This window comes from Canis aureus, chromosome 26 (assembly GCF_053574225.1).
Source record: "Canis aureus isolate CA01 chromosome 26, VMU_Caureus_v.1.0, whole genome shotgun sequence".
Classification (NCBI taxonomy): domain Eukaryota; kingdom Metazoa; phylum Chordata; class Mammalia; order Carnivora; family Canidae; genus Canis; species Canis aureus.
In genome coordinates this window covers 31,271,335-31,290,352 of record NC_135636.1, presented here as the reverse complement: position 1 = coordinate 31,290,352, position 19,018 = coordinate 31,271,335, and the positions used below count along the sequence as shown (strand labels likewise).

General features: G+C 42.4%; 3 protein-coding genes across 43 annotated transcripts in view; 2 read left to right on the top strand and 1 right to left on the bottom strand.

Moving 5' to 3' along the window:
- MROH8 (maestro heat like repeat family member 8) overlaps positions 1 to 5,148 on the top strand; it is a 59,166-nt gene extending 54,018 nt beyond the window's left edge. For 10 of the 17 annotated variants that reach the window (XM_077873089.1, XM_077873093.1, XM_077873085.1 and 7 more), the window contains 2 exons: positions 1,696 to 1,903; positions 2,978 to 3,247. In XM_077873089.1, the coding sequence (XP_077729215.1) occupies positions 1,696 to 1,865 (170 nt within the window). In that variant the 3' untranslated portion in view covers positions 1,866 to 1,903; positions 2,978 to 3,247. Of the gene's footprint in view, positions 1 to 1,695; positions 1,904 to 2,977; positions 3,248 to 4,172; positions 4,862 to 4,905 lie in introns of those variants that run through there. The other 7 variants (XM_077873091.1, XM_077873083.1, XM_077873080.1 and 4 more) reach the window with 5 other exon arrangements.
- LOC144298308 (uncharacterized) lies at positions 1,353 to 17,749 on the bottom strand. Of its 19 annotated transcripts, none has more exons than XR_013365226.1 (5): positions 17,569 to 17,749; positions 16,810 to 17,040; positions 16,272 to 16,380; positions 14,775 to 14,906; positions 6,744 to 10,799 (listed from the first exon to the last, which is right to left on the bottom strand). XR_013365226.1 is itself a non-coding variant. In XM_077873100.1 (4 exons), the coding sequence occupies exons 2-4, from the start codon at positions 17,019 to 17,021 to the stop codon at positions 1,872 to 1,874; spliced, it is 336 nt and encodes a 111-aa protein (XP_077729226.1). In that variant the 5' UTR covers positions 17,022 to 17,040; positions 17,569 to 17,749; the 3' UTR covers positions 1,354 to 1,871. The 19 variants fall into 19 exon arrangements, 3 of the variants coding, with proteins under 3 accessions (XP_077729226.1, XP_077729224.1, XP_077729227.1); XR_013365223.1 differs by lacking the exon at positions 6,744 to 10,799 and adding an exon at positions 10,823 to 13,382; XR_013365225.1 differs by lacking the exons at positions 6,744 to 10,799; positions 17,569 to 17,749 and adding exons at positions 10,823 to 13,382; positions 17,302 to 17,455.
- The window catches only part of RBL1 (RB transcriptional corepressor like 1), a 59,189-nt gene continuing 56,429 nt past the window's right edge, over positions 16,259 to 19,018 (top strand). Inside the window, exon 1 of one of the 7 annotated variants that reach the window (XM_077873074.1) lies at positions 16,259 to 16,711. In XM_077873074.1, the coding sequence (XP_077729200.1) occupies positions 16,556 to 16,711 (156 nt within the window). In that variant the 5' untranslated portion in view covers positions 16,259 to 16,555. Of the gene's footprint in view, positions 16,712 to 16,922; positions 17,447 to 19,018 lie in introns of those variants that run through there. The other 6 variants (XM_077873076.1, XR_013365219.1, XM_077873072.1 and 3 more) reach the window with 6 other exon arrangements.

The following is a 19,018-nucleotide window of genomic DNA, read 5'->3' as shown; positions in this document are numbered from 1 at the left end:
GGTATTAACGAGATTTGTGGTGATCATTCTGCAGTATATACAAATATCAAATTATACTTAATAAAAAATTTTTTCAATCATATGATCCTATAACATGGATATGCTATACTTTATTAAACTAATTTCTTAGTATTTCTAATCTTGGATGTTTTCCATTACTTTTTAAAGATTTATTTATTTATTTCTTCATGAGAGACACACACAGAGAGGCAGAGACATAGGCATAGGGAGAAGCAGGCTCCCTGCAGGGAGCCTGATGTGGGACTCCATCCCAGGATCCTCATGTGGGACTCGATCCCAGTACCCCAGATCACACCGCAAACCACTGAGCTACCCAGGTGCCCCCAGTTTTGTTATTTTTAAGTAACACTGGAATGAACATTCCTGTATCTGTTTCTCCTTATTTTCATAGGTTAAATTCCTAGCAGTGAGATTGATAAGTCAAAGTATATATTTACTTAAAGGGTTTGATACACGTTGCCAAACTTCCCTATAAAAAAGGGATATCTGGCAGCCCCGGTGGCGCAGCGGTTTAGTGCCGCCTGCAGCCCGGGGTGTGATCCTGGAGACCCGGGATCAAGTCCCACATCGGGCTTCCTGCATGGAGCCTGCTTCTCCCTCTGCCTGTGTCTCTGCCTCTCTCTTCGCTCTCTCTGAATGAATCTTAAAAAAAGGGGGGGAGGGGATATCAATCTATGCTCATACCAGCACAGTGTATGATAATGTCAATTTTCAGGTGCCTGGCTGGCTCTGTCAGAAAAGCAACTCTTCAAGAGCAACTCTTGATCCCAGGGTCATGAATTCAAGCCCCATATTGGGTGTAGAGATTACTAAAAAACAAAAAGACTTTTATTTTTTAATAATAAATAAACTAAAAAAAAGTCACCTTTCCCTTCACATATCTGTTTGAATATTAATTTATTAATTAGTAGTTTGCCATTTTGACAGAAAAAGTCATACTGGTATCTCATTATTGTTTTGGCTATGCCCAATGTGGGGCTTGAACTCACAACCCTGAGATGAAGAGTTATGCACTCTACCAACTGAGCCAGCCAAGTGCCCCAAAGTTATGAAAAATATTACAGAAAAAAAATGTTAATGGCTTGGATAAGAGATGATGCAATATTAAATAAAACAAGCAATTGTTAGATAATATGTATAATTTAGTTTCATTTGAACAAAAAGGCACACCTGTAACTGAATAGAAAAAAGAAACAAACATAACAGAGGTTTTCTCTGTTGGTCCAATTATAAGTAACTGATTTTCTTCTAATGTTACATGTTATCTAAATTTTCTACACAATGAACATATTTATTTTGCAAGAAGAAACAAAAACTAACAAATTTTTTTAAATAATAAATTTATCTTTTTATTGGTGTTCAGTTTGAAAAACAAATTTTTAAGAAAAAACTTAAAAAGAATAATTTAAGAGTAGCCTCTAGGACCAACACAGGAACTTAGAAATTAGCAGTCTTAGACATGGCTCGACAGGTACAGATAATTTAACTTTAGGTGGACTGCTTGACAGTGTGGTTATTGTAAAGGAGTATACTATTGGGCAATTCAAAAATGAATAAATTTTTTAGGTCAAAATTGGAATTGGTTTACAAATGTATAACTGTCAGACAGAGTCTTAGAAAAAGTCCTTCATCTCAGCTGCTATAGACTTATTGGCTGTTTGGTGTGTGGACCAGAGATCATTTCCATAGATCTTCACCTCCAACCTGGGTTTTGTGGCCACTTAGATCTGAAAGCTCTGCTGCATGATCCTGAGCCCTCTCTGTGCATCATCGCCTCTCAGGCTCTCTTCAGAGTGCAGAAGGTGGGGGCTGAGCCAGATTCCAGGCAGTCCATTCCAGGCTGAGGAAGCTCATGGGCTGTCTTCCTACTTAGAAATGCAAGGCAAGTAACTTCCGGTAAAAAGTAATTCTTTCAGAAACCACAAAAGTAATAGTCCCCCCTTTTTATTTTCAGACTTAAAGCAATGCTAGCCTGAAGCTACCTCCACCCATTTAATTACCTCAGAACATATTTTTTGCTGTCAAAATCTTTAAGGAATTAGGATATGTAAGGGAAGCTAGCTCTTAGCTTAAATTTGTGAAAATAGTGAAATTCTGCTGAGTTTTTGAGGCATGCCAGAACTTCTATAAAGTTCTGGTCTTGATAAACAGATCTAGCATAGCTTCAAACGATATTCTAAATAAATGTTAATATTGCAATGTTAGTATTGTTGGGTCTCTTATCAAAGCCCACTCTACTTATCAACAATCTGAAGAATAACAACCAATTCTTATAGTTTGATATTATTGGTGTATTTTTACAAAATCCCTGTGGTTTTTTTCTTCTCCTTTCTGTTTCCCTTAAAAACCTTCAAGCAGGAAAAAATTTCTGAAGTGGTAAATTCTAAATCTACCCCAGTTATGTAAGATTTCCACTCTGTCCTTCCCCTTTTCATTTTCCTGATTCCCTCTCCTATAACTACTGTCAGATCCTCAGTTGGCTTTTGGATGGGAACCATTGTTTGTTGAGCACCCACACTGTCTGCTTTAAGCATAGATGGAGAAAGTTTTCAAGTAGAAGTTTCCCAAGAAAGAGATTAGTTTGTGTTGGGTGAATACTTTGATAAGCTGCATATAGAATGGTGGGAACCCCCAAGAGGCATACCAGATTAATTAGAAATGGTCCCTATTGGTCTATTTCCCAGGCTTTTGTCTGGTTAAGTAGAGAGCCACAGCTGAGTTGTCTAGGGCGATGGAGAGGCCTCTGGGAGATGGTATGAGAAAAGAGAGGCAATGAGTCAACTGGCATGTGAAAAAGACACATCCAATGGTGAATTGCATTAAGTTTTTGTTGTAAAGTGGGCAACATGAATCCTTACCACCCTGTACCCCAGATTTTCACCTTTCACCCCCAGCCCTCTGCCAAGACATCTTTATAACTTTCTTTGCGATTAATGGTAAGTTGGGTTTGTTTCAGGGGTTGCCAACAGCATGCAGAGTGTGACTGCAAGAGAGTCCCTGCCCAAGAGAGGTCTTCATAGTTGAGACTAGCAGACAGGAGTTTTGAGCTAATTGCAGAACCCACCTGTCTGCTGAATTAAATCTTCACCTTTGAGCAGAGCCAAGAAGACACCTTGAGGATGGCTGCTGGATGTTAAACTTCAGTGCACTGAGCACATTTGAGTTACACGTTATCTCTTGCTGCCCTCTCCTTGGTCTCACTGCATTAAATCACCTTCACTCTCCACTTTTGAACTGTCCGTTTTGTGGATTATCCAGTGAAAATGACTAACACTTAGAGTGTTTTCAATGGGCCAGGCTCTAAGTACATTATATGATTAACTCTTTCAATCCTCAACCACTCCATGTATGATCCTCTGTTTATGAGGGACAGAATATGAAAGTGACTTGCACACAGTCACATAAATAGTAAATGCCAGGATTCAAACTCAAGAGTCTGGCTGCAAAGTCCACATTCTTGGCTGTTCTGCTCTACCCTTTTCTAATCTGCTCTGTCCCTCTCCTGTCAATAAATGCAGATCCACTCTACCATTAATCTCAGTTGCTGAACTCATACCCCAAATTTATGTAACCAAAAAGATGTTATAAAGTGATATTCAACCTCAAATAATAAAAACAAAGTTAGCAATACCTAATTTATTTAATAGGATAGAATGTGCACCAAACACTGTAGAGTAGTGGACTTAGAACAAAAGGTGGTGATTGTGCTTGAGGAATATTGTTTGAATCCTGAAATTGATCTCATGTACTAGCTTGTCTCACAGCCATGAACAGAGTTTGGAATGTGGTTTTGATCTCCACAGACATGTAAGAGTTGGAAAGAATCCCTTCTCTTCACTCATATTCATGCCAGAGTCCCTTTCCCTCCAGGCAGATTTTTATTTATTTTTTTTAAGATTTATTTATTTATGATAGACATAGAGAGAGAGAGAGGCAGAGACACAGGAGGAGGGAGAAGCAGGCCCATGCCGGGAGCCTGATGTGGGACTCGATCCCGGGACTCCAGGATCGCGCCCCGGGCCAAAGGCAGACGCTAAACCGCTGAGCCACCCAGGGATCTGCAGATTTTTATTTTCTAACTAATACCACCAACAGGGAGGGGCAAGTACCATACTTATTTTATTTATGTTTCATTGTGTTAAAATTCACAGAAGGAAGCATCTATTAATAAGAAGTCTGGGACACCTAACTGCAACACTTGGTGGAACACACAACTCTATCTTGGAGTCATGAGTTCAAGCCCAATGTTGGAAATAAAGATTACTTTTTAAAAAAGAAGCAGCAGGGAGCACCTGGGTGGCTTAGTTGGCTAAGCATCTGCCTTTGGCTCAGGTCATGATCCCGGGATTGAGTCCCGCATCAGGCTCCCTATACGGAGTCTGCTTCTCCCTCTGCCTGTGTCTCTGCCTCTCTCTCTGTCTCTATGAATAAATAAATAAAATCTTTAAAAAAAATAATGCAAGTTTTAATGAGCTTAAGTCTTCTAGGGATGTTTGCTTTTAACAAGGTAGAGCCTCTTAAGCCAAAGGCATGGATCTCTAATTGAGAAAGGGTAAGCACTACTGAGCCGGATGGAGAGAGGAGGTATTTGGAATTGAGGCCGGAGGTAGGTAATGATAGGGAACAGAGATTTTCCTATCATCCCAGAACTATATCCTATCAGTCGCTTTCCCTACCTCTTCCCAAACCCTTGTCAGAACACACCAGAAGCAAAGGATTAGAAAGGGTAATTAACAACTGCCTTTTGTTATGCAAAACACACACAGAGAGGAAAGTGATGGATTCTGTTCTTCCTGAACAATGGTGATACTTCCCACGATAGAGGATGACTGCCAGTAACTGAATGATTTAGTGATGTCTTCTCTACTTTCTCTCTCTCTGTAGTTTATAGTCTCATGTCCAAGGGAGATGGCATTGGTTTGAAATGGTTCCTACGGGGACGCCTGTGTGGCTCAGTGGTTGAGCATCTGCCTTCGGCTCAGGACGTGATCCTGGAGTCCTGGGATCCAGTCCCACATCGGGCTCCCTGCATGGATGGAGCCTGCTTCTCCCTCTGCCTGTGTCTCTGTGCCTCTCTCGGTGTCTCTCATGAATAAATAAATAAAATCTTTAAAAAAATAAATAAAATGGTTCCTATAGATATCAGAGAATCTTTATGAGGGAGCTGTCACTCCCCCCTCCCCTTTTGTCTTAATATAAATGGCAGTGTGAATATAGCAAAGGACATTTTTCAAGGGAGTAGAGATATGGGGAGAGGTTACAAAGGAGATGGAGCTGAGAATCTAAAAGGGATGCTCACCTGTGAATGAGATAAAAGGTAGAAAGTTGAGACAGTATAGAAGATATATCAAACATCAAACATGGAGTCCAGCCTTATTGGCCCCTTGGACACTAGTTTTCAGTGAAATCTTACCCCCAAACTACTTCAGAAAACCACAAAGAATCTGCCTCTCTAGTCACTCAAATATTTACAAGAGATTGGGACACCTGGGTGGCTCAGTGGTAGAGCGTCTGCCTCTGGCCTAGGACGTGATTCTGGAGTCCTGGGATCAAGTCCCACATCAGGCTCCCTGCATGGAGCCTGCTTCTCCCTCTGCCTGTTGTCTCTGCCTCTCTCTCTCTCTCTCTGTGTGTGTCTCTCATGAATAAAAATCTTAAAAAAAAAACAAAAGTATTTACAAGAGGTCACAGTCCTACTTACTCCATACAAGGGTGTACCTCCCAAACATTTGTCTTTCAACTACCCACCAACCAAATCAAACCTACTAAATCCTGCTGACTTAAACTCTTGGTTATACATCTTAGGAAATCACTTTTGCGACTAAAAAAAAAAAAAAAAAAAGGAGGAGGGAGCAGGACACTAAAAAAGGAAAATAATTTGTAGGCAGTTCAAGTATTCTGACCTTAAAATTAAAGAAAATTGATTTTTCTAGGAAACACAAACTTTCCCCTATAAGAGCCTCAGTGATTTCTAAAGAGTTTTTGTGTTCTATTACTGCCTAGTTTATCTTTTCTGTTTAAGAGCCCAAAGAATTAAAAAAAAAGAGAGACATCCAAAGAATTATAAAATCTGGTAGTTTCATATGAAATAATTTTTGTTTTCAAATAGGCTTTAAGCCAAACACATTTCTACAACTTCCTTTGTGGTATCCTGCTTTAGAGCTTTAAATAATCTTGTCAGAGTATCTTTCATTTTCAGCTTTTTTTTTAAAAGATTTATTTATTTATTTATGATAGAGAGAGAAAGAGATAGAGAGAGGCAGAGACACAGGAGGAGGGAGAAGCAGGCTCCATGCTGGGAGCCCGACGTGGGACTCCTCTGATCCGGGACTCCAGGATTGCGCCCTGGGCCAAAGGCAGGCGCTAAACCACTGAGCCACCCAGGGATCCCCTCTTTTTTCAGATTTCTAAGTCAAAAGTCCTTTGCAAAAAAAAAAAAAATTATTTTCATCACCTGAATTATTAAAGTAATTGAAAATGGCATTTAAAAAAAAGTGTCTTCTAATTCAGACCTTCAGAACTTTTTTTTTTTTTAAATATTTATTTATTTATTATTTAGGATAGACATAGAGAGAGAGAGAGGCAGAGACACAGGAGGAGGGAGAAGCAGGCTCCATGCCAGGAGCCCGACGTGGGACTCGATCCCGGGACTCCAGGATCGCACCCTGGGCCAAAGGCAGGTGCTAAACCGCTGAGCCACCCAGGGATCCCCAGACCTTCAGAACTTTTTGCTGTTAACTTGGGATTTGGGGCTTTTCTGTTAATTAATGAAATTGTTATGGCATTCTGGTTTTTGAAAGAACCTTTTAAAATGTTTGAAATATTAATATCATAACACAACCCAGGCCTCGTCACCACCAAAACTGAAATAAAAACATGAAATAGATTGGGGTCCCTGGCTGGTTCAGTCTGTAGAGTATCTGACTCTTGATCTGAGTGTCATGAGTTCAAGCCCCATGTTGGGCTTGGAGCCTACATCCCCTGCCTCCCACCCCTACATGAAATAGAAATTAGTTAAGTAGTTTTGCCTTGAAACAAAATCAGTAAGTGACCACATTTGAAAATAATCTCAAGAGACTCATTTCTGCATCGGATTCCTTATGTGAAGACCCTGTACATCAACACTTTAATCAGAATATTTAATCAGAATTTATTTGAACTTAAAATACAGTATGTACAAAGAGAGGAGATCAGAAAACAATTTTTTCTTGATTCATTATAGATTTATTATTACTATTTTTTAAAGATTTTATTTATTGGGCAGCCCGGGTGGCTCAGCGGTTTAGCGCTGCCTTCCACCCAGGGCCTGATCTGGAAGACCCGGGATCGAGTCCTGTGTCGGGCTCCCTGCGTGGAGCCTGCCTGTTGTGTCTCTGCCTCTCTCTCTCTCTCTCTCTCTCTCTCTCTCTGTGTCTCATGAAAAAAATAAAATCTTGAAAAAAAAATATTTTATTTATTTATTCGTCAGAGACACAGAGAGACAGAGACATAGGCAGAGAGAGAAGCAGGTTCCATGCAGGAGCCCGATGTTTGACTTGATCCCGGGACTCCAGGATCATGGCCTGGGCCAAAGGCAGATGCTCAACCACTGAGCCACCCAGACATCCCTATTATAGATTAAAGTGGTAATGGATATGTGTTCAAAATTCAAGTTATAAAATATTCCTGGCCACCTATCTACTTCACCTCCCTGAGGTACCTGAAGGTACCATGCTACCTGAAGGTACCATGCTACAAGTTTCTTATATCTCCAAGGTACAATTATGCATTTATGAGTAAATATGTGTATTCTCTTCCCCACTTTTTCCCCAAATTATAGTATTCTATACACACTTTTCTGTACCTAGCACTTTCTCTCATTAATAATTGAGATTTTTCTATATTACTCCAAAAAGTTGCCTCATTCTTTATTCCTGCCCAGTATTTCATTGTACTTATTATAATAATGGACACTTAGGTAATTTCCAATCTTTGGCACAAACAATACTACAGTAATTATAGACCTATGTATTTCACACACAGTCAAATGTGTTCTTAGAAGAAAATCCTAAAAGTGGAATTGCCAGGTTGAAGGATATGTCCTTTGTCAATTCAAATTAAAATACCGGGAACAGTTACCCTCCAATGATATAAGAGCATGCTTTTCTCCCCACATCCTTGACAGCACAATATTCTATTTACTCTACAATTTTTTATTTAATTCTTGGTATGGGGGCAGCCCCGGTGGCTCGCTCAGCGGTTTAGCGCCATCTTCAGCCCAGGGCCGGATTCCGGAGACCCAGGATCGAGTCCCACATCAGGCTCCCTGCATGGAGCCTTCAGAATTCTCCCTCTGCCTGTGTCTCTGCCTCTATCTCTGTGTGTCTCTTGTGAATAAATAAAATCTTAAAAAAAAAAAAAAAAAAAGGAACATTTGGGTGGTTCAGTGGTTGAGTGTCTGCCTTTGGCTCAGGGCATAATCCCAGGACTCTGGGATCGAGTCCCACATCAGACTTCCTGCATGAAGTCTGCTTCTCCCTCTGCCTGTGTCTCTGCCTCTCTGTATCTTGTGAATAAATAAAATTTTAAAAAAATAATTCTTGGTATGGGTTCAGACACTGTTCCAGGTGATCAGAACACATCAATGAATAAAATAGACCAAAATCCCTGCCCTAGTGGGGTTTATATTCTAAGGCCAGGATGACTGGGGGGGTGGGGGCGGTGAGAAAGGAGAGAGTCACAAATGAAGGAAGAGGGAAATGAAGTTATATAAGGGACCAGATCTAAATTCCCAGTAGGCCATGACAAAAAGTTTGGCTTAATTCTGAAATGGATAGTCACTGAAGCATTTTCAAACTTTTGGATTTTTGACAATAGGTTTAAAAAATGTTTTCAGTGGTTTAAGTTTGCATATTCTTATTAGAAGGGTTGAGGGGTACCTGGGTGGCTCAGTGGGTTGAGCACCTGCCTTTGGCTCAGGTCATATTCCCAGGTTCCTGGGATTGAGTCCCACATTGGGCTCCCCACAGGGTGTCTGCTTCTCCCTCTGCCTATGTCTCTGCCTCTGTGTGTCTCGTGAATAAATAAAATCTTTAAAAAAAAAAAAAAAAAAGGTTTGAGCACCTTTTCATGTCTTAAATGCTAAATTATTTCCTTTTTTAAGTATTCAAATCCTTTCCTCATTTTAAGGATGTTTGTTGGTCTTTTCATGTTGATCCACAGGAATTTTTGTATGTTGAGGAATAGCCTTTGGTTTGTTACTTTAGTTACAAAGTTAGTTAACATCTGAAATGGTCTAGCTACATGGATTTTTGCTTTTGGCTGTTGCATTTCAAACTTCAGGGCCATAGTAATAAGTGTGCTTTGCTTGTATATGGAAATTAATTCATGATTCTCTATTCCTGCATCTTATGTATATGTTTTATTTTTTGAAATCAAATATAGAGAAAAAAATCATTTCTGAAATGACAAAATGCCTAGAAGTTCTTAGGTGCATTTTTTTAATTAACAGCTAATCAATAAAAACAGGTAATAAATATCAAGTATCATAGCATACGTACAGGACAGCCTTTTTCCTTTATTTTATTTTATAGCATACATATTTAATAGGTTAATTTTTGGAGTAAGTACAAAGTTCAAAAGATCCCAAAGACACAGAGTAAAAAGTAAATTTCCTTGTTCCTATCTCACTACTATTGCATTCCTTTTCCCTCAAGCAACTACGGTTCCCAGTTTATTTATCCTTCCAGAGATACCTTATATGGATGCATGTGTATGTATAATCTTCAATATGTTTGCTCTAAGTGGACCCATTCCTAATCTCAATTATTCAATGTAAATTCATGCATTAAAAATCAGCTATACTGGGACGTATGGGTGGCTCAGTAGGTTAAGTGTCTGCCTTTGGCTCAGGTCCTAGGATCAAGCCCCACATCAGGCTCTCCACTCAGTAAGGAGTCTGATTCTTCCTCTGACCCTACCCCCTCTCATGCTCTTTCTCTCTCAAATAAATAAATAAAATCTTTTAAAAAAAATCAGCTATACTGACAGGGATAACATGTTTTAAGGTGTAGAAATAAAGATTAGCTTCAGTTGTTTCTGGTGCAGTAAGAAACTGGAAAGAAAATAGTTAAGTTATGATTGTCATTTGTATGGAAGTGTCACATAATTTTTTCCTTTGTATTAGTTGTATAATTTAGACATTGTTACTGCCATTTTACAGATGAGGAAATAGGCTCAGAGAGGTTTAAAAATGTGCTAAAGAACACAAAATCAGTTAGGACTTAAACTCCTATGTCTTGATTCTAATTCTCTACTTTCTTTAGAGTAGAGGGTACAGCCATGGAGAAAAATCTTAGCTATTTCAAAGGAGGAAAATATCCATCTCTCTATACTGAATGTGGAAATTGAAATGAGGAATAATCAGGAATAATCTAAGACTGCTACTGCCGTCTTTGAGTATTACATGCATACTTCTTATATGGTTTGACTTTTCAACCAGGATCTTCTGCTTAGGGATATCTGGGGTGGTTTTTAGCTAACAAAGTTCAGGTTTCCGGCTCTCCTGGGATTAAGGGGGAGCAGGAGTTTTTTTCAAGAGGTGGATGACAACTTTATTTAGGAATGTTTTGTAGGGTAGCCTGAGTGGCTCAGTGGTTTAGCGCCACCTTCAGCCCAGGGCCTGATCCTGGAATCCCGGGACTGAGTCCACGTCGGGCTCCGTGCATGGAGCCTGCTTCTCCCTCTGCCTGTGTCTCTGCCTCTCTCTTGCTTGCTCATGAATAAATAAAATAAAAAATCTTTAAAAAGAAAAAAAAGAATGTCATTTGTAGACCATTTTAATTTTTTCCTTCTTTTTTTTTTTTAACATACAGTGCAGTATTGGTTTCATATAGTTAACACATAGTGCAATATTGGTCTCTGGAGTAAAATTTAATGATTCATCACTTACATGAAACGCCCAGTGCTCATCACAACAAGTGTCCTCTTTAATACCCATCATCCATCTAGCCCTTGTCCTGCCTATCTCCCTCCATTAACCCTCAGGTTGTTCTCTAACATTAAGAGTCACTTAGGGCTTGTTTCCCGCTCTCGTTTTTTTAAGGGGAAGCAGGATTAATCCAGGTATGTATGGATTCAGGAAACAAAAATGATCATAATTTTTGGTCCTAGGTAGAATTACGTCTGTGCCAGTACAATCTCTTAAAGGAAAACTTAAAAAAAAATGCTATCCTTGGGATGCCTGGGTGGCTCAGTGGTGAGCATCTGCCTTCGGCTCAGGGAGTGATCCTGGGTACAAGGATTAAGTCCCGCATCAGGCTCCCTGTGAGGAGCCTGCTTCTCCCTGTGTCTATATCTCGACTCTGTACTCTCATGAATAAATAAATAAAATCTTAAAAAATGCGTTCTTGAAATATCTTCCTTTGACTAAATTGAGTGCAGTAGGCATAGATTTTGATAAAGTCCTTAAAATTACATTTTTAAGTTAAATTGGGCTCTTCAGTTTCTGATTTCCCCAATGTATAAAGGAAGAGGAACAAAAATCACTTAATTGTCCTTGTGGTGGACTGGCACTATTTTCCTGGTAGGCACCGAGCTCAAGGATCACCACTTTAGTTTTTCTTGGAGGACCAAGAGCAGTAAGAATGGTGAGGTCAGGTCTAGCTAGCCCCTCCCCCACCACTATCAACTGTTTTTTTTGACAGAAGGTTAGGTGAGTAGTTAGTCTTTCATTATAGGAACATGTGCATGCCAAGTACCTGCTTAGGTATAGTAAAGCTGAGGGATAAAAAAAATTTTTTTGAAATAATTTCAAAATGAAATAGCTAGGAAAAACAATCAGAACTTTGTTTCACTTTCTTACATGTAATCTGTGTTTTAGAATTGCTTATATTTTCAATTACATTTGGGAGGGTATGTACTATAATCATTTTAGTTTTGGAGCCTGGAGCCTCTAAAGACCCTAATCAGGCTCTGAACTTATGCTCTGGGGAACTCTGAAATATTAAACCACAATAGGGAGGCTAATCATAGGGCCTATTACACAATGGAATCAAAATAGAAACAACCTTCATGATGTAGCTGGATCAGAAATGAAAGGCAGAGTAAATGCTTCACTACCCATAGTTCATTTTGTACTCAGAATTCAGTTTAGAAAAAAAAAAAGAAAAGAAAAAAAAAAGAATTAAGTTTAGTATTAAATGAGCATATTGCTAGATAGTAGGAAAAAAAGAAAAACAGCATGAACCCTGATGAAAAGTAGGGAAAGCATACCAATGAAAGACAAAGATAAAGCATGCAGGTGAGGCTGGATTTGACAGATGTGTCTTTGATGGTGAACTGCCTAAATCTGATTCAATTGTAATACTGTGAACCCCTGAAAAGTTTTAAGAGAGTGACATGATGTATATGTTCCTTGAGAAAAATTAGTAACTAAATGTAAGATGGTTTGGAAAACAAAACATAAAATGTTGAGAGATAACTAGAAACCTGGTAGAGAGAGGAATCCACAAGATTTAGTGACTAGGTGTAGGGGATAAAGGAGTTGAGGAGTTAATGATTAAGAGGAAAGCATTGGCTGGTTTTTTAGAGGGGAGGTTGATGACTATGGCAGTATTTATTGAAAAACAAGGACATAGTTTAGTTACAGTCCAAAGGGTGGGGGGAGTACTGTTTAAAAAATGCTTTATTTCATAAGGGAAATAAGGGAACATAAGAGCATTTTCCTTTTATCTTGGCCTCAATACCAAGGCCTGTACTTCCTAATAATTCAATTCAGGAGAATCTGAGAATTACAACATGGCAAAAGAAAAAAGAAAAAAAAAAGTCACTGATTTGATGTAAAAGGTTACAGATCAGGTGAATCAAAAGGAGATGAGAGTGGAAGGCCTTACACAGACCAGATATGACTAACTGAAAATCCAAAGTTAGGGCCTGAATCCAGTCCTTAAGAGAAGGAAAAATGTATAATGTTTCTCAGTTTTTGTTTGCTGGATGGCATTTGAGAGGGGCTTCTTTTGTTCTTGGATCATTTTTAAGCCAGCCATCCTCCTTATTAGTTCAAGTCTAGATGATCTGAAAATCACAGCAAAGGAAGAATCCGTATCTTGCACATAGCAAGCATTCATTAAACATTTGTGGAATGAAGAAATGAAGAATTTTCATAGTATGCATGAAGTGTGAAAAGAGGAGAATCAAATCTAGTAGCAAAGAAGAAATGGGCTTGAGTCCATATACTGCAACTCACTGAAAGCCAAACTACTATAGAAATGAAAAATGGGGCATTGAGTCTCTGGTTTGGGTTGGTTTATAATTCCTGAGACCTCTTTCCTTTTATCTTGGTTTCTTTTCAAGGTCAGAATCACCCTCTCTGTAGTTCAGATCTGAATAAAAAAAGAAATCAATTAGTTATGGCAAAGGCAGAAGACTTGAGGATTCTTATCTCTTGTGATCTTGTCCAGGACCAGCTATGAAAGCCAGGATCCCATGGGGCCAACTTAGTTTTACTCCATTTCTCCTCAAAAAATTCTGACCATAATATTTGCATTTGACAGACCAAGTGGTATTTCTCAACAGTTGTTCCAAACCTTTACCACTCTCAACCCCCTACTACATGTTGCTCTATTTTGCACTCAGCAGAGTACCTAGCAGTTCTGTTTAATCTAGATGTAAGGTGATATTCCAGACAGGAGCTACCAAGAGGAAGGCCAGACTCTGGATTCCTAGCTTAGCCACCTTTTCCAGGGCCTAGGTAAATCAGTGATCTCTTTATCTTTAGTCTCTCTCTGTCTGCTCCTGGCCCTAATTATTCACATACGTTTTCTTCTATGCTAGACAATTCCCTTCCTTCTGCCTCTCCACCACCAAACTTCTTAGAAGCTTTAACTTCCTACTTCCAACTTTCTGACTTTACTCCCTCCCATTAGCCCCTCAGCTACAGTAATCTGGCTCTCATTCCCACCATGCTAAAGAAAACTGCTCTGGCAAATGTCATTAAAAACATATGAACGATAATTTACAAGGTCTTTCTTTGAACTCTATTTGGATTCTCTGCAATGTTGGGCTCTATGGAGTACTTCTTTCCTAGCCTTCGAGATACTACTCCTCTATTTTTATACCTGTGTGGACAGATTCATTCATTCCTCAAATTGTGCCCATCTCTGAAATGTAGGTGTTCCTAAAGGTTCTATCCTTGAGTCTCTTCTTATGCTAACACACTCCTTACCCTTAGCCTCAGGTATTGCCTGAATATTCCCAAATCCTGATGTCCAGACTGTCCCTACTCCTGAAGCTCTCTCTCAAATAAGCTCAGGTTAATTAGAAAACAAATGAGCCACTACAAGAGGGACTTCACCCATGGTTTACCTCCCCTAATCCTGACCTTTGGTAAGAGGACAAAAGTTAGAAGGATGTTAAATCTTGATATAGATCTCTTGGAACTGAATATAGACCTCCCCTCAATTATCCATACCCATCCTCTAAGTAAATAAAAACTATTGGGAGGAAAGTCTCTGTGCAGACACTATGTGCCAACATTTCTAGACAATAATGAGACGGTCCTAAAGTCAGCTGCAGTAGTAGCTTCTAGAAGGAAGAAGAGTTGGAAGTGCCACATGGGTGTTTCAGTTTGATTTTGAGTTTGGAGGGTGAGAGGAGATCGAGTCTTTACTCATTTGAGATCCAGCTTGCAGCTGGTTCCCAATTCCAACCCTCTGGAAGCGTAGACAATCTAGAATAGACTGGGAAATTGCTAGGAGAGAGGTGAGAGGGGCTACCTTGCAGGATCCATCAGCCTCCTCTTAAACTTCCTGCAGGCATCCCAAACACAGCGGCTCTATAACTGATGTCATCCCTCTGCTTGTACTCCCATTCTAGTTGACAGCAGCATCACCTTTCACCCTCTTGATCTAGATGGAAACTTCTGTTAATGGGGACTCTTCCTTGTTTAGCAGTGCCCCATTCAGTTCTAAGAGACCTCTCTCCAGACTGGCTCCTTTCAATGCTGGACAACCCCCACCATCTCCACACCTCTAGTCTCTACTCCATCTGATCTATGTGTCCCACTGTAGCCAGAGAGACATTCCCAGAATGCTATGGGTCATTTATCACCTCTTTTCATTAAAACCTCCACTGATAACGTCTAGGCTTTTAGTAGGGTATATGAGGTCCTTTGTAACCTACCTTGACCTATCTTCCATTTTCATCTCTGGTGACTCCTTCCCTCATCCGGGCATCTTTGTAATTTTTCAAACACACTTTGTGAAGTACTGAGTGCCAACTATGAGCCAGGCGCTAATCTAAACTTCGTAATACAGTGAACATGAAAAATAGGTCCCTGCTCTCATGCGATTCACATTTTAGTAGGAAGAGCCAGTGAATAAACAAGATAATTTCAGATAGTTATAATGGTGCTATGAAAACCATGAAATGGGGTGTTAGGGGGGTGGGTCAGCTAATTTTAGATAGTGCTCTGGAAGGGCCTGAGAAGGTAATACTTAGTTGAACTTGATGACAAGGAGCCGGACAAGCAAAGACCTGCTATAGAGTATTTTGGGACCGACTGATCAGCATGTGAGAAAGGCCTTGAGGCAAGAACTAGCTTGGCTGCTTGGCATTTTCAAGGTTCCAAAACTAAGCAGTGAGGCTGCACCTTGTTATATACTTGGGTGGGGGCAATGAGGTGAGGCCAGATCACAGGGGCCCTGTGGGCCACTGAGTTTGGATACGATTTTAAGGGCAAGAGGAATCTACTGAAAGATTTTGAGCTAAGGAGTGACAAGGTCTGGGCTCTTCCAGTGAAGGGTTTCAGTGGAGCCGAAGTATAAGCTTGGGAGACCAGTTGCATGCCTTCAGCCATGCGCTCAGGCCATTCCCAAGCCTGGAATGACGGCCCTTCGGGGAGCTGATTACTGCAAGTCTCTCAGCCCAGGTCAAGCCTAGTTTGCCTCGCCAGCCCTTCAACCATTCAACAGATCACTCACGGAGCACAGGAAAGCGTCCCGAAGCCTCCCGCCGTCACAGAACCACTTTTTTCTGTTCCTGCCTCCGTCTCCTAACTCAAGGGGCAAGGCTCAGTCAGACTATGTTTGGCGGGACGGTGACAAACCCAGGCCCGAGGGTTAGTGGTACAGAGAAGGCTTCTCGGTAAGACGATGGAGGCCCAAACCAAAGAGCCGGTTAGACCAGGGCGGCGCAGCGGGCGTCAGGACAGGCCACGGACTACAATTCCCAGCAGACTGCGCGCGCCGGCCGATCCCTCCGCACCAACTTACTCCGCCGGCTGGGCTCACCGCTGCCCGCCAAGGACCAAACTCAGGGCTTTTTTTTCTGGAACTGAGGTCCATCTTCTTATCACAGTTCCAGAGCGAGACCACCGAGTGCCTTGCAGGAGAAACGGACTTTTTTGAGGAGAACTGCGGATGCAGACTGCCGGAGAGACGTCGCTCTGAAGCCGCCGAGTTTCGCGCGCTTTGGCGCGGGGGGTTGTGGGTAGCGCGCCCAGGAGGGAGAAAGGAGCCGGGGGGCTGTGACCGCGCCGCCCGCGGGGCCGGAGGGGATGTTCGAAGACGACCCGCACGCCGAGGGGGCGGCGGTAGTCGCCGCGGCCGGGGAGGCGCTGCAGGCCCTGTGCCAGGAGCTGAACCTGGACGAGGGGAGCGCGGCCGAAGCCCTGGACGACTTCACCGCCATCCGGGGCAACTACAGTCTAGAGGTGAGCGGCGGCAGGTGGGCGGCCGGACCCGACCCCCGCCAGGCCCCACCCCCGCCCCGCCCCTGCCCCACCCTGTGGGGCGGTGGGAGTTTACCCACCGGGAAGGGTCGCGGCCCCGCCGGGCGCCGCAGCGTGCGGAGGGGGACGGGCGCGCGTAGACACCGACTATCCATTTTCTTTCTGAGGCGGGAAACCGAAGTCCGGAAGAGGAGCGGCTAGTCCGAGGTCGCACGCCCCCTCGGCGGGGGAGGGGTGGGGGTTCCCTAGACTCCGACCAGCTTCGCTTCGCCCAGCCGAGCGCCGCGGACATCACGATAGCGCCTGTAAATCTATTAAAAAAACAAAAAACAAAAAAACAAAACAAAAAAAAAACCAAAGAACCAAATGCGGGAATGCTAAGAGCTGAAGTGAGCTATAGTGCTGACATCACCGCCCAAGCCCTTTAAACACGTCATCTCGGTTCTCGCCACAACCCGGAGAGCCCGACCCGTGACCCCCATCCCACGGGAGCGCCTAAGCTACGTGGCCAGGGGCGCGCGGCTGCTGGTGGAGCCGCGCGGGGAGTCGGAGCCTTCGGACCGCTCCCTCACCCCGCCCCGCGGCCTCGACGGGAGGGCGGAGGTGTGCGGTGCTGGCCTGCCCGAGAGCGTTCAGCAGGTGGGGCCCAGCCCTCAGCCCGCGCCTGGTCCCGCCTCAGGGCCCTGAGGCTTAGCGCAGCGCCTGGCTCTGAATAAGGTTAGTGTGGCCGGTCACTACCGGATTCCTCACCCCACGCCCACGCCCCAGCCCCAGCCCGGTCCTCGCCCTCGCGGGAGTCCTCACAGCCGTCCCGTGAACGTGGTAGCGCAGTATTGTACCTGCTCTCCGGGTAGAGGACTGGCCTGCCTGTCCAGGGCCATTCTGCTGTTTGTTATAGGAAGCCAGTGTAGACGTAGGAATGGGATTTATTTCAGCACTTCACTCTAAAATTCAGAGGCTTCCCCGCACAATTTGACTCACCGGGTAAAATAAGTAATTCCTGGGTTCAGAGGCATGTAGGTGGGTACGTGGAGTTGAGCGTGTACGTGTGTCTGTTACACGAGGCGGGAAAATACCTAAGAGAGACACTCTTACATGTCTCTGGGATAGGACCGGGTAAACTGGATACAGGACAGCGACCATCCATGGGTGGCACGGCTCAAGAAAGAATAAGAAAGTAAGGGGGGGATTATGGATTATGCCTACTCAATGAAAACAAACTAATTTTTAAATGCCTGAGAAGGTGTTTCTGACTTCCCAAGTCCTCTGTCATTGAATAAACATTTACTGAGTGAAAACTGTAGTCCAGGCATTAAACTAGGCACTCTTTCAAATTCTTTTTTTTTTTTTTTAATATTTATTTTAGAGAGCACGCAATGGGGAGGGATAGAGGGAGGGGGGCAGCCGACTCCGTGCTGAGCGGGAGCCCAATACAGGACTTGATTCTAGGACTCTGAGATCGTGACATCAGCAGAAACCAAGAGTCGGAGGCTCAACCAACTCGAGGCCACCCAGGTGCCCCTCAAATTCTTGAATATACCAAGTTTCTTCCCACCTGTGTGTTTTCTCCATGCCATTTGCTCTGCCTGGAAACTTCCTTCATCCCCTACAACAGGCTATTTGAAGAACTAAGTCTCAAGAAATAAGTCAGCTAGGTGGAGTTGATCAGGACATCTTAAATGTTTGATTTAGAAAACAGACGTGTGAGGGACGCCTGGGTAGCTCAGTGGTTGAGCATCTGCCTTTGGCTCAGGCGGTAATCCCAGAGTCCTGGGATCAAGTCCCACATCAGGCTTCCTGCAGGGAGCCTGCTTCTCCCTCTGCCTGTGTCTCTGCCTCTGTGTCTCTCATGAATGAATGAATAAATAAATAAATAAAATAAATAAAACACAGATGTGTGAATTAAGATTTGGTGACCATTTATTCTATCCTATGTCTTTTGTTCTCCTCTTTTTTTTTTTTCCTTTTGATTGTTTTTGGTGAAATGCTCTTGAAGTAGGTATTTTCATGTATCTACTGTTTCTTAAGCCCTCTCCCCAGCTCCTACCCCTTTCAGTATATTAGTATATCCCACTTACCCCCTTGTTTATCCCTCTCACCCTCTTAGATTTTGGTGATTCTCCACTCAACCATTTTAAGTCTCCCTCTGAATCCTCCTCTGACCTCTACTCAAAATCAGTTACTATATTCTCATACTTTATCTTCAATTCTTACAACATATATCTCACCAATTATAGATAACCGTTATCTATTCCTTTTCTTAACTCTAGATTTGGAATTACAGAGGTC